General features: G+C 37.4%; 1 protein-coding gene across 1 annotated transcript in view; it reads right to left on the bottom strand.

Annotated features, from left to right (window-relative positions):
• LOC114655087 (annexin A10-like) overlaps window positions 1-11268 on the bottom strand; it is a 136476-nt gene extending 125208 nt beyond the window's left edge. The window contains exons 1-3 of the mRNA XM_028805979.2: window positions 11100-11268; window positions 6253-6334; window positions 2480-2574 (exon numbers count right to left, since the gene is read on the bottom strand). Coding sequence (XP_028661812.1) covers window positions 2480-2574; window positions 6253-6334; window positions 11100-11117 — 195 coding nt within the window. The 5' untranslated portion in view covers window positions 11118-11268. The remainder of the gene's footprint in view (window positions 1-2479; window positions 2575-6252; window positions 6335-11099) is intronic.
• Window positions 11269-12912: the final 1644 nt, after the last annotated feature.

Here is a 12912-nt window from a genome sequence, read left to right as displayed (position 1 = left end):
TTCAAGTGATATTTCAGCATTATAAACATGTACAGTTTATGGGTAACTAGCTGAAATACCCAGCGTTGCCCGGGAGGAAAATAAAGTGTTTTTTTTAATTGTTTGAGAAAAATATAATAAAAAAAACCCCCACAACTTTAAAAATAAAAATAAATTAACAAACAATGAAGCCTCACTAATGTGCTTGTCTCACGGTCTTGTATGTATGTTATCATCGAGCTGACGCTCGGAACCGGACAACTCTATTTTATTTCAAATGCAACAGGGGCGCGGTGATGCTCAAACATAAAGAATGCTGGCATTCGCCCTCTGGTGGTCGTTCCGAGTGTCAACCGGATGATAACATACATTCAAGACCACAAGATCACCCCCCACCCTTCCCAGAAGGGGGTGGGTTAGGGTTGATTTCACCCTACAGCATTTTTAGTCAACCAATGAGAATTATGAGTATCAAGTTTCATGAAAATTGCTCCAGCCGTTTGTAAGTAATGTTGGAACATACATACATACACATCACACATACATTGACTTTTATATATACAGATTACTAACTCAAAATATGTCAAACATATATTATTGTATTCTGAACTTGCTTCTGCACGACACTCGTTAATGCTGGGATTGATTTTGACAGCTCAGTAATTTAACAGGCTTATACTGAATGTCAGCCAATGGATATTTCTGCAGTCTGCAAAATCAAAATTAGCCAGTGGTGTGAAGCACAGAATGATTGTGTGTAATACTGTAACTCAGTGTCCTTGAGTGTGTATACCATCTTGTATTCTGGTGTATTTTGTTTCTAAATTCCAGGTAAGTTGTAATTTGGTAATTAAACAAGCCTGTGTCTCAGAGACAATAAATGACTGTACTGTATCTGCAGAGCTTGCAGTTTGATAGTGTTTGCATTTTGTAATTGAAAGCCTTCATAACAAACATTTAGTTATGTAAGTAAATACTTTCTTGCCATAACAACATCCGTTACATGAAATTTGATTGATTGAAACCCCTGCAAATAAGAAATCAATACATGAATAAGAACAATAATCATTACCATTTCCAAACAGCCCATAAAATAATCTATTATAAACATGTGTAGAAGTAGTTATGAAATTAATGTACAAGACTCTAAATAAATGTCAACATTTTAAGTCCATGTCTCTCACAATTTGTGGATAAATAATATGATATCAGATAGCTGTGGAATTAATTGATGGAAGGCCATGTATTAGATGAAAGGAGGGTGGAAAAAGATTGAACAAAGTATGATGGGTCAGATAAGATCTTAATGGCATTACATTTCAACAGTACACACCACTCTCTACAGATACCTCCTGTTCTTCAAAGAGAAACTGCCACACCAAACTCTGATGGAAAAGATCAAAACATTTTGAATAATGGACCTACTGAAAACAGTGCTCCCTCATGACCTGTGGCAGTATTCCTTGGACGCTGAACTCGATTCGGACACCACAGGGTGGCATGGGAATTGGAGCCAAGAAACGCAACCCTGTCGTGGTCTCTGGGTGCCGCTAGAGGGCACTTCCAGGGGAAAGACTTTTCTGGTTTCCATAAGCGCACCAGACGACCTGCTCGTGACACCAGAAGAAGTTTTCAGGTCGAATTCAAAAGGAGACACAGCCTCTCTTTATTGAGTCATAGTTGGGAGGCAGCGGGCAACACTCTACTGGAGACAGAAGGAGAGAAGCTCTGATTATTTTGGTGAATTTTGGCTGGTGATTGACTGAAAGAAGTGTTGAAGAACCTGGAATTGTGCTGGGAGACATTATCTCTGTCATTTATGTCTCAATGGCGCCCTCATTTACTTGTACCTCATACTTTGGGACATATAGTGTATGCATATCATAACATTCTTGTTCCTGCTTAATCCAACTGAGGGGTGACACAGGGCTATTGCCTATCTCATCAGCACAGACTTTAAAACAGGAAACAGCTTTTCTCTGGATGCCAGTCCATCACAGGGCCTACACATATACTCCAATGGGACCAGTTTAGAATCAGCAACTGAACGATTATCCTTACTTACACATCTATGGTGATTTGTATGGACAACCTGAATACCAGGAGGAAGAATCATGCAGATGTGCAGACTTCACATCTTCAAATCTAGCAGGATAGATCCATAAAGCAGCAACATTAGCCACCGTGGTATTGTGCCACCCTATATACATGGTATAAATAAATTATTTCATATAATAGCCTTCTATGCTCAACAGCATTTCAGTGTGCTTTGAATATGTAGCTCAGTTGTATACAGTAAGTGAACCACATATAATGTTCACAGCAAGAGAGTAGTGAGGATTGAAATGGCAACCTTCAGCTTTCCAGCCTACCACCTTAGTCACTAGGATATATTACCTAACCACTATAATGTACATTTACTGTCCAAGATACGCTGTATCTGATGATCTATCCCTGAAGTAATTTCTGCAATGGATAGCTAAATTGAACATTTACATACCCTGCCATACATCTCCCGATAAGCCTCAGCAATCACTTGTCTTTGTGCATTGCTTCTCTGGGTCAGAATGTCAATCAGCATATCTTTATTGCATTCTGTGTGAAAACAAATAAAAAAAATATAATTCTTCCAGATGATGAAATGCCAACACAAAAAAAAAATCACTTAAGTAAAACTATATTTAGTGGAGGTCAAAAAAGAGATTATTCACTTTTACATACGTTTCAAATAGGGTTATCTATTTAAAGCATAGAATAGTTTGCTCTCAAAGTACAGCATGGCATTGTTACATTCCTGTTGCAGATGTTCAGATGTTTTGTAAATTTGTGCACTTGTGTGCATATTGTAATACATTGCAGTAAAAGAAGAAACTAACCCTCACAGATGCATAGATGAAGATATCCAAAACTATGTGAACTACTATAAAAAATTGTGCAAACACAAGTACTTTTATATACAAATATTAAATCTTTTTGGTAAATCTTTCTCCAAATAACCAATATCTAAAGCTTTAATACTGTACTTAGTTTGATTTATTCTTATTAAGCTCACTTCCACCTTCAAGATCAGCATGCTGAACAATAATCTATATCTCTATATATATACAGTGGTGTGAAAAACTATTTGCCCCCTTCCTGATTTCTTATTCTTTTGCATGTTTGTCACACAATATGTTTCTGATCATCAAACACATTTAACCATTAGTCAAATATAACACACGTAAACACAAAATGCAGTTTGTAAATGGTGGTTTTTATTATTTAGGGAGAAAAAAAAAATCCAAACCTACATGGCCCTGTGTGAAAAAGTAATTGCCCCCGGAACCTAATAACTGGTTGGGCCACCCTTAGCAGCAATAACTGCAATCAAGCGTTTGCGATAACTTGCAATGAGTCTTTTACAGCGCTCTGGAGGAATTTTGGCCCACTCATCTTTGCAAAATTGTTGTAATTCAGCTTTATTTGAGGGTTTTCTAGCATGAACCGCCTTTTTAAGGTCATGCCATAGCATCTCAATTGGATTCAGGTCAGGACTTTGACTAGGCCACTCCAAAGTCTTCATTTTGTTTTTCTTCAGCCATTCAGAGGTGGATTTGCTGGTGTGTTTTGGGTCATTGTCCTGTTGCAGCACCCAAGATCGCTTCAGCTTGAGTTGACGAACAGATGGCCGGACATTCTCCTTCAGGATTTTTTGGTAGACAGTAGAATTCATGGTTCCATCTATCACAGCAAGCCTTCCAGGTCCTGAAGCAGCAAAACAACCCCAGACCATCACACTACCACCACCATATTTTACTGTTGGTATGATGTTCTTTTTCTGAAATGCTGTGTTCCTTTTACGCCAGATGTAACGGGACATTTGCCTTCCAAAAAGTTCAACTTTTGACTCATCAGTCCACAAGGTATTTTCCCAAAAGTCTTAGCAATCATTGAGATGTTTCTTAGCAAAATTGAGACGAGCCCTAATGTTCTTTTTGCTTAACAGTGGTTTGCGTCTTGGAAATCTGCCATGCAGGCCGTTTTTTGCCCAGTCTCTTTCTTATGGTGGAGTCGTGAACACTGACCTTAATTGAGGCAAGTGAGGCCTGCAGTTCTTTAGACGTTGTCCTGGGGTCTTTTGTGACCTCTCGGATGAGTCGTCTCTGCACTCTTGGGGTAATTTTGGTCGGCCGGCCACTCCTGGGAAGGTTCACCACTGTTCCATGTTTTTGCCATTTGTGGATAATGGCTCTCACTGTGGTTCGCTGGAGTCCCAAAGCTTTAGAAATGGCTTTATAACCTTTACCAGACTGATAGATCTCAATTACTTCTGTTCTAATTTGTTCCTGAATTTCTTTGGATCTTGGCATGATGTCTAGCTTTTGAGGTGCTTTTGGTCTACTTCTCTGTGTCAGGCAGCTCCTATTTAAGTGATTTCTTGATTGAAACAGGTGTGGCAGTAATCAGGCCTGGGGGTGGCTACAGAAATTGAACTCAGGTGTGATACACCACAGTTAGGTTATTTTTTAACAAGGGGGCAATTACTTTTTCACACAGGGCCATGTAGGTTTGGATTTTTTTTCTCCCTAAATAATAAAAACCATCATTTACAAACTGCATTTTGTGTTTACTTGTGTTATATTTGACTAATGGTTAAATGTGTTTGATGATCAGAAACATTTTGTGTGACAAACATGCAAAAGAATAAGAAATCAGGAAGGGGGCAAATAGTTTTTCACACCACTGTATAATCCAATGTTTGTCTGTTTGTCTATATGTCTGTCCACTTTTCACGAGAGAACTACTTAATGGATTTCGATGGGGTTTTTTTAAGTAATTTGCTTCAACATTCCGGTTGATTTTGTGACTTCTCTCATTGTGCTATGTATCATAGTTTGCTTGCGGTACCGATTTATTTACGTTCAATCCGAGAGACACACAGCAGGCTGAGGAGAGGGGGACGGGGCCCTCCTCACTCACATGCCAAACTCGGGGCATATCTTACATCCGCTTAGCTAGCAAACGAGAGAACTACTTTACGGATTTAAATAAGGTTTTTTTCTATAATTTGTGTAGAAGAAGAATGTTCTCCTCAGCACCATGTATTTTGTGTGTTTAGTAAATTAGAATTTTTATAACAACTAATTTATAACTTGCCAGTGAGAGACGCTTGGCTTATGAACTAACAAAAATATGTTATTCCAGGGTTCAGGAGAAATAGTGTCCACATGAATAAAATCTAAGCTGTTTCTTGTTTTTTCCTTTCTCAGAGTGAATGTCTCAGGGACAAGGTCACAAGGCTGCAGAAAGTACATGTAGTTTATGCAAGGCGTCTCTCCTGTGCTTAGCGTTGAGAACACAGATAATGCTTAGCTCAACAGACATATTGTTTAACTCTACTTAGATGATAAGGATGTTTTGCTGTCTTATTAATCATGAGATGCTGAAGTATAAAAAACCCCTCCTGGCTTTTGATTAGGGTTCAAATTGAGCTTTGCGGCAATAAGTTATGCTCTTTTGAATCTCTACTTACTGTGACTCCGACTGAATAATAAAGAGAACTGAAGAAATATTATCTGCCTGCTTTCAGTGTGCCTTTTTCGTCCACATTTGCTTGAACATTCCGGTTGATTTCGCGACTTCTCTCGTCGCACTAAGTATCATAGTTCATGTGCATTACCAATTTATTTGCGCAAATCTGAGAGACGCACAGAGGGTCAAGGGGAGGGGGACGGTGCCCCCCTCACTCACGTGCCAGACTTGGGGTATATCTTACATCTGCTTCTCTAGGGAACGAGAGAACTACTTAATGGATTTAGATCAGATTTTTTTCTATAATTTGCTTGAACATTCCGGTTGATTTTGCGACTTCTCTCACTACGCCAAGAGTCACAGTTCACTTGCAGGAGCGATATATTTGCGCTAATCTGAGACAGAGGCTGCAGGCCGAGGGAAGGGGGAAGTGTGCCGTCAGGAGTGGAGAGACAGGATGGGTCCTCATCACTGTCCTTTTTCACTAATACGCAGGCGGAGCCACGGGGCACAGCTAATATATATATAAAATCCAGCGTCAACGAGAGAACCACTTAAGGGACTGTTGCTAACAATCTCATCTCATCTTTTCTCTCCTTTGCAGCAGCAAGAAGATGCATCTTGAGGGAATTAAACACCGTCCCTCCCAGCCAAAGAGCTATAAAATTCAGACGCCTCCAAATGTGGGAGTCTCATTTGGTCCTGAACTTGGAAAGGATGGAGCTTCCTGTGATTGACCCAAATAGAGCCCAGACTACTTACCAAATCCTTGAAATGCATCACACAGCATCTCTGCATCCATAGCAGGATTAAAGTCCTGGGCGGGATAGATTGTGGCCTGCAACTGACATATGAAACAAGTATAAAACATTAAAAAATAGCACCATATTAACTAGACGTTAACAACATTTGTATGATGAAATACAGTATAAATATGAATAAGAAGGTAAAGTTCTTGTAGATATACTAAGCACAGAAATAAATAATGTCCTTTACAAATCAGAGGTAACTCTCTCAGTGTGTGCATTTACTTTTACCTGTGTGTCTCCCACTTGCATTTTCTCTTTTGTCACGTCACCAAAGTCAAACTGACCAATCAGATTGCTTTGACAGACTGGACCCACAGACTTTAGTGTTTAATTATATACATATACATCTACTCTCTCTATATAAAATCCTAAGCCTAAAAGTGCAACGGTGCCTTTTTTATGTCACGTTTTTGTCATGCTTTAAATCGGGCTTATTTTAAAACCTACATATATATGTTTGGTATAATTCTTTGCAGAAGTTATCAAACTTTAATGTGATGTTGTTAGATTTTCAGATTCTTATTCCATTTTTAAATTATAAACTAAAATATGAAAAACTCATATCCCGTGAGACGAGACTTTGTGCCAAGAGATTTAACCACACCTGGGGCCGGAAATAAAAGACAAAGAGTAGGGCAGCTGCTGTACAGGTTTTTAAATGTTCAAAGTGGCGCACAAGATGCAGATCACATGACATGGCAGCAGCAGCAGCAGCAAGCCAGCAGCTGATCGAGCAAAGAGGAGGTAAAAAAAAAACTATATTTGTTTCCCATTGTATCTCCATTTAAGTGGGGGTTTTGGAGGAGCGACCGCATCTCCTTGGGGTGCATTCAGCCCCCCTCTTCACAACACGAGTGGCAGAGACACGAAGTGGCTGGCGAATGAAACAAGTAGGGGGACCCTCCCTAGTATATATAATATATATATATATATATATATATATATACAGTGGAACCTCGGTTTGCGAGCATAATTCATTCCGGAAACGTGCTCGCAGTCCAAAGCACTCGTATATCAAAGTGAATTTCCCCATAAGAAATAATGGAAACTCAGATGATTTGTTCCACAACCCAAAACTATTCATATAAAAATAATTAATACAAAATATAAAATAAAAATACATAAATCAAATTAACTTGCTCTTTACCTTTGAAAAGAATCATGGCTGGTGTGAGTGAGTTTCTAAACTCTTGTGGGATTGCACCCAACGGGATGACACGCTGAACAGCGTCCCAAAGCAATCGCAGTCTCCCAGCGTTGTAGCAGTTCTCCGTAAAAGCGAATCCGAAAAGATCGCGGACATGCTATAAGCGCCTGTCGTCAATGGGTGATACAAGGAACATTATAAATGTGCAGGGCCCTGCCTGACTGCTGTGTCTGTGTATAAATAACCGCGCTGTTGCTGTATCAAGCTGAATAAAGCTTGTGTTGCTAAAGTACTGAGACTCAGCTTCGTGTTTTAGGGTGCAAGACAGGGACTCGCACGTCACAGCACACACACGCGCGCGCGCGCGCACACACACACACACACACACGAGCGCACGCAAGCACACATACACACACACACACGCGCGCGCACACAGTCACAATGCTAATGCTGTAGTAAACACTATACGCTCGTACGGATGTTGACTATATGAGTGAGGCACGCCGACTCAGATGGAGAATAGGAGACGATTGCCCACAATCCCGCAGTGAGAGAGAGAGAACCATCAGCTCAGTTGTGATCACATGACGCTCAGCAGACAAACTACTCATACTGCAAGACCTCACTCATTTATCAAGTGAAAATGTATTAAAAATTTTTGCTCGTCTTGCAAAACACTCGTAAACCAAGTTACTCGCAAACCGAGGCTCCACTGTATATATATATATATATATATATATATATATATATATATATATATATATATAAATACAGTACAGAAGCGCGGGTCTGTGATATGGTTTGCATATTTGTAGCTAGAGATCCACAAAGGGAGAAAATGAGTCACATAACTTAAAATAGTTTATTATTCCTAAATTTTCATCATCGGAGGAAAATGATTAGACATACAGGAATCAAAGGCAATATATAGCTGTTGAAGTAGGAGGGAGGTTGTAAGGGGGTGGCGGTGGGTGGATTAGTAAGGTGGGGTTTGGAAGGTGTTGGTCATAAAGTTTTTTATTATTCAGATGTTCTTCTTTTAAATCCTTGTTGAAAGCTTAGGATAGGATATACATACATAATATAAAAAAAAAATATAGTTTATATAGTTATATATTGTGTGTATATATATATATATATATATATATATATATATATATATATATATATATATATATATATATATATATATATATATATATCCCATCCATCCATCCATTTTCCAAACCGCTGAATCCGAACACAGGGTAATGGGGGTCTGCTGGAGCCAATCCCAGCCAACACAGGGCACAAGGCAGGAACCAATCCCAGGCAGGGTGCCAACCCACCGTAGATATATATATATGTAAGTTTTATATATATATGTATATATCTTTTATATATACTTTTTATATTGTATATATAATTGTATTTTGGTCTTCCTATTCTTCAACATTTTGGTAAACTACTGTAAGGTTTGCGTACTTTGAGTGTTTGAAAAAAAATTACATAAAAAAGGAATTTATCGACTATTATATAAGTGAAACACACATTTAAAGTACATCTTATAATAATATATATTTAAATACATTATACCGTGCTTTCTCACCTCCCAGCTGTTACATAATCTAATTTTGCTTCACCTAAAAGCTGCAGTTTTTTCACAAATATGGAACAACATAACTCTCTAGTGCATTGATGTCCACGTTTTATCAAATCTAAGGCGATTAGAGAAAGAAACAAGATCTTGTTGCTGACAGCAAATGCTGAAGACCCAGCTAACATAATCAAAACGTAAACATTTTTTAAGACTAGTTACAGTAATATTCTGCACAAGTGTTTTTTTTTCAGGAAAAACAGCCACTTTATTATGAGGCAGTGGTCTGAAGCTGACTGTCGTTTATTTGTCAGACCGACATGTAGTTTCTCCACGGTCAGTCTTTGACAAGTAGAACTGTTGTAATTTTTTTCCTGGATATTACAATGAAACAAAATATCACCAAAAGCTTAATGCTGACATTGATATCAGATAAGATTAGAGTAGATAAACTTTATTAATCCCATGGGGGGAAGTCAAATGCAGCCAGTCAATCAATCAATAAATCGATAACTAAAATAAGTAAAAATAAACTTAACAAGAACATCGGGTGGAAGGATTGAATTGCTTGATAGCAGTAGGCAGACAATACCGCCAGAGGTGCTTCTTAGCTGACAGTGGAGGAATAAGCCTGTAGTTAAAAGTGCTATATATATGCAGATATGCTCGCCCTCCATGTCTATCAGCAGGTAAGCTAGTTTGTCTTTGACTCGTTAACTTGGGGCTTTGTTGCCGGCTCTTTGAGCGTCATTACTGTGGCCTCACACTTCCGGGCTGGACAGAAAGACACACACACTTTTAACACGTAGATGTTTATATATACGCTATATATACTCCCAGCTTTGATGATCGTAGATAAGTAACACATTATCATTATTGGAAACAAATTTAGAAAGATATGTGTATGAATTACATTAATATTTTGTTTATGACCTTCAAAGCTACATGACTACTGTTACCATAAAGTTAAGTAATTTCACATTGAAAAGGTAAAATCAGTATTAAGTTGTTCATTACGTTACTGAGCCTACTTTCAGTTTTAGGGTTATGTGGGATCGGAGTTTGTTCTGGTCGCATCAGGCCCAAAGTGAGATGCAAACTCATTGTAGGGCACACTACTTCATAGCAGGCCAGTTTAAATTCCATTTCAAAGCATCATCCAGGCACTTCAATAATAAATCCTTAAATATTATATTTTTATGAAGTATTATTTGATTTCAGCCTCTGAAATTGTAATTTGTATTAAGTTGAACAATGGACAGGTGGATAAATTATCAGACTTTTAGAATGACTGGGTTACTAATCTAAATGTCTACATATGAATACAGAATATATGTTTTGTTTTTAATAAATGTTTAGTATTAAAACAAACTAATGTAATTAAACCTCATTGTTTTAAATCACTCTCAAGATCTCTGTATTATGTTTCCTTTACAGAACTTGTAATTGTTTCAATGAACTCTTTTCCTTTTGTTTGTATAAAATTCTGCATAAAAGCAACACACTTAGATAATATATGCTTACAGATACAGTAACAATATACTTTTTTTCACTACTAAAATGAGTTTTGGTTATTATATTAACCTAATCTAGAACTAATTTCTTTAGGACTATATTTAAAAGAATAACTTGATATTTGGAATGTGCAGTCCTACCACAAAATAAACTGAATTTACATGAAGATACTTTGTTAGCTTACATACTTACCAGTATTATGATTATATTAAAATGCGTAAACCTCTCACAAATTTTGCAAATCATAAATAATCACCTCCGTATACCTTTGAGTATTTTTGTTTACATTTTCTCGTCTGTATACCTTTTTAAACTCTACCATTTCCATATTTTTCTTTACATTTTCCATTCAATTGCTCAATTTTTAATCATAAGAACAGTTTTGCTTTCGCATTCACGATCCATTGCATGTATCATATTCTCTACTTCAAGCTTTTTAACACCATTCACAAACAGCAAATGCTCCTGAAATAAGCTTGAATTTTTTTCTGCTTGTTATAAAAATAATTCCTTGTCATGTAAAATAGAGTTCAGTATTTTGAAAACTAATACATTTACTTACATAATCGCCAGAAAACATGTTCCCAGTGTCTGAAAGGCAAGAAAAAGAAGCACTACTAGGAAATAAAATTAGTCAACCTTGTTTGAACAATTTCACCTCATTTTACAGTAGGCATTTCAAAGAAAATGACCAAAAATACACACAGTTACATTAGAGCAGTTATCAGATTTTCCCTGCTCGCTCCTGGTGCAAATGTTCGCTCATTGTTTATTTTTACTGATATGATGAGAAACCCATTGCTTTAGCATAAAGCAAATATCACTCAAAGGTTGCTGATAAAAATGTATTTTGCAAAGTAGCCATGCCTTGTAAAGAAATACTGCTAATAAATAATAGGGTTACAGTTGGCAATGTTAAATAAAATGTAATAAAAGAAGTAATGTAATAATAGAAGGAGTGGAGATGTTATTAGGGACACATATTCAGTGGGGACATGGCTCCTTATTGTCCTGTGAACCATCTTAATGTATCAAAAGTGTGTTGGGTGTGAGGCACAAGTGTCCTGGTGTTTGTAGACTCCAAATACCAGATTAGAACATTACAACAATCTGGATGAGAACAGGCCATTCAGCCCAACAGAGCTTACCAGTCCTATCCAATTCTTCTAAAATAACATCAAGTCAAGTCTGAGTGCCCCTAAACTTATCCAATTCTGCCATGCTACTTGATCAATTATTCCATGTGTCTGTGATTCTCTGTGTAAAGAAAAATTTCCTAATGTTTGTGCAAAATTTACCCTTAACAAGTTTCCAACTGTGTTCCCGTGTTCTTGATGTACTTGATCCACTGTATTAATTCCTCTCATAATTTTAAACACTTCCATCATGTCTTCTTTTAATCTTCTTTTACTTAAACTAATATATTAGTTGGTGGTGGGTTTCTAGCTCGTTCCACCTTATCTCACACATGCTCAACTGACTTGAGATTAGGTGACTTGATAGGACACTACATTAAACTCAATTCAATGCCAACTTGCTGGATTGACTCCACTTTGTGGAACATTCTCTTATCCTACTCAAAAAAAAGCGCACACAAATACATTCACGGCTGTCGCAAGCGGCAGTAGCTGATTATCAAGAATTTTCAGATGTTCAGATGAGCTCTACTTCCGCACAATGTGTCAAAAAATATACCAACAACATTTAACTGTCATCTCCAGCTGGTTTAGTTGATAACCATAAGGATGGGTTCATGGATTCGAGTAGTTTTCGTCATTTTCTGATTCTGTGTGGGTGCAATAAAGGTGGCATTCTGATGTGCAAACTCCCCTGCTATCTAATTGATAATAGCCAATCTGACACTTGTCATATGTTGTGTCAGCCATATTTGGTCCATTTCCTTAAAAGTTTCTGACTGCAGGACTACATTGCCTGGTAGTAGTAAGTATTGGCTCAATCTAAATACACTAATGATACAGTTTTAGATGAAATCTCATTCAGATTTAGTCTTCTTGATACTCTCACACTCGCATTTATGGTGCTGTCACAGACTCATGAACCGTAAAATAAACTGTATGTTGGTAAGTAGATCTTATTAAGTGACTACTCTGTGTTTTTGGATTGATTGTAAAATAATAATCCATTCATACGTCTTCTAGCCCGCTTAACCAGGACAGGGTCATGCAGCGGGAGACTATTATGATAACTTATAATAATAAGAGCTTTATTTGGTTTCTTTTTAATATTTTCTTCCTTTTAAGTCATTTCGATGTGTGTTCAGACCATAGTGTGTGCATATGTATATTTCTTTATATGTCTGTGTATGTATTTATGTAAAGAGCCTCATTTCCCCTAGGGGACAAAGTTCTATCTAT

Source organism: Erpetoichthys calabaricus, chromosome 7, assembly GCF_900747795.2.
Source record: "Erpetoichthys calabaricus chromosome 7, fErpCal1.3, whole genome shotgun sequence".
Taxonomy (NCBI): Eukaryota; Metazoa; Chordata; class Cladistia; order Polypteriformes; family Polypteridae; genus Erpetoichthys; species Erpetoichthys calabaricus.
This window is presented reverse-complemented; position numbering and strand designations above follow the sequence as displayed.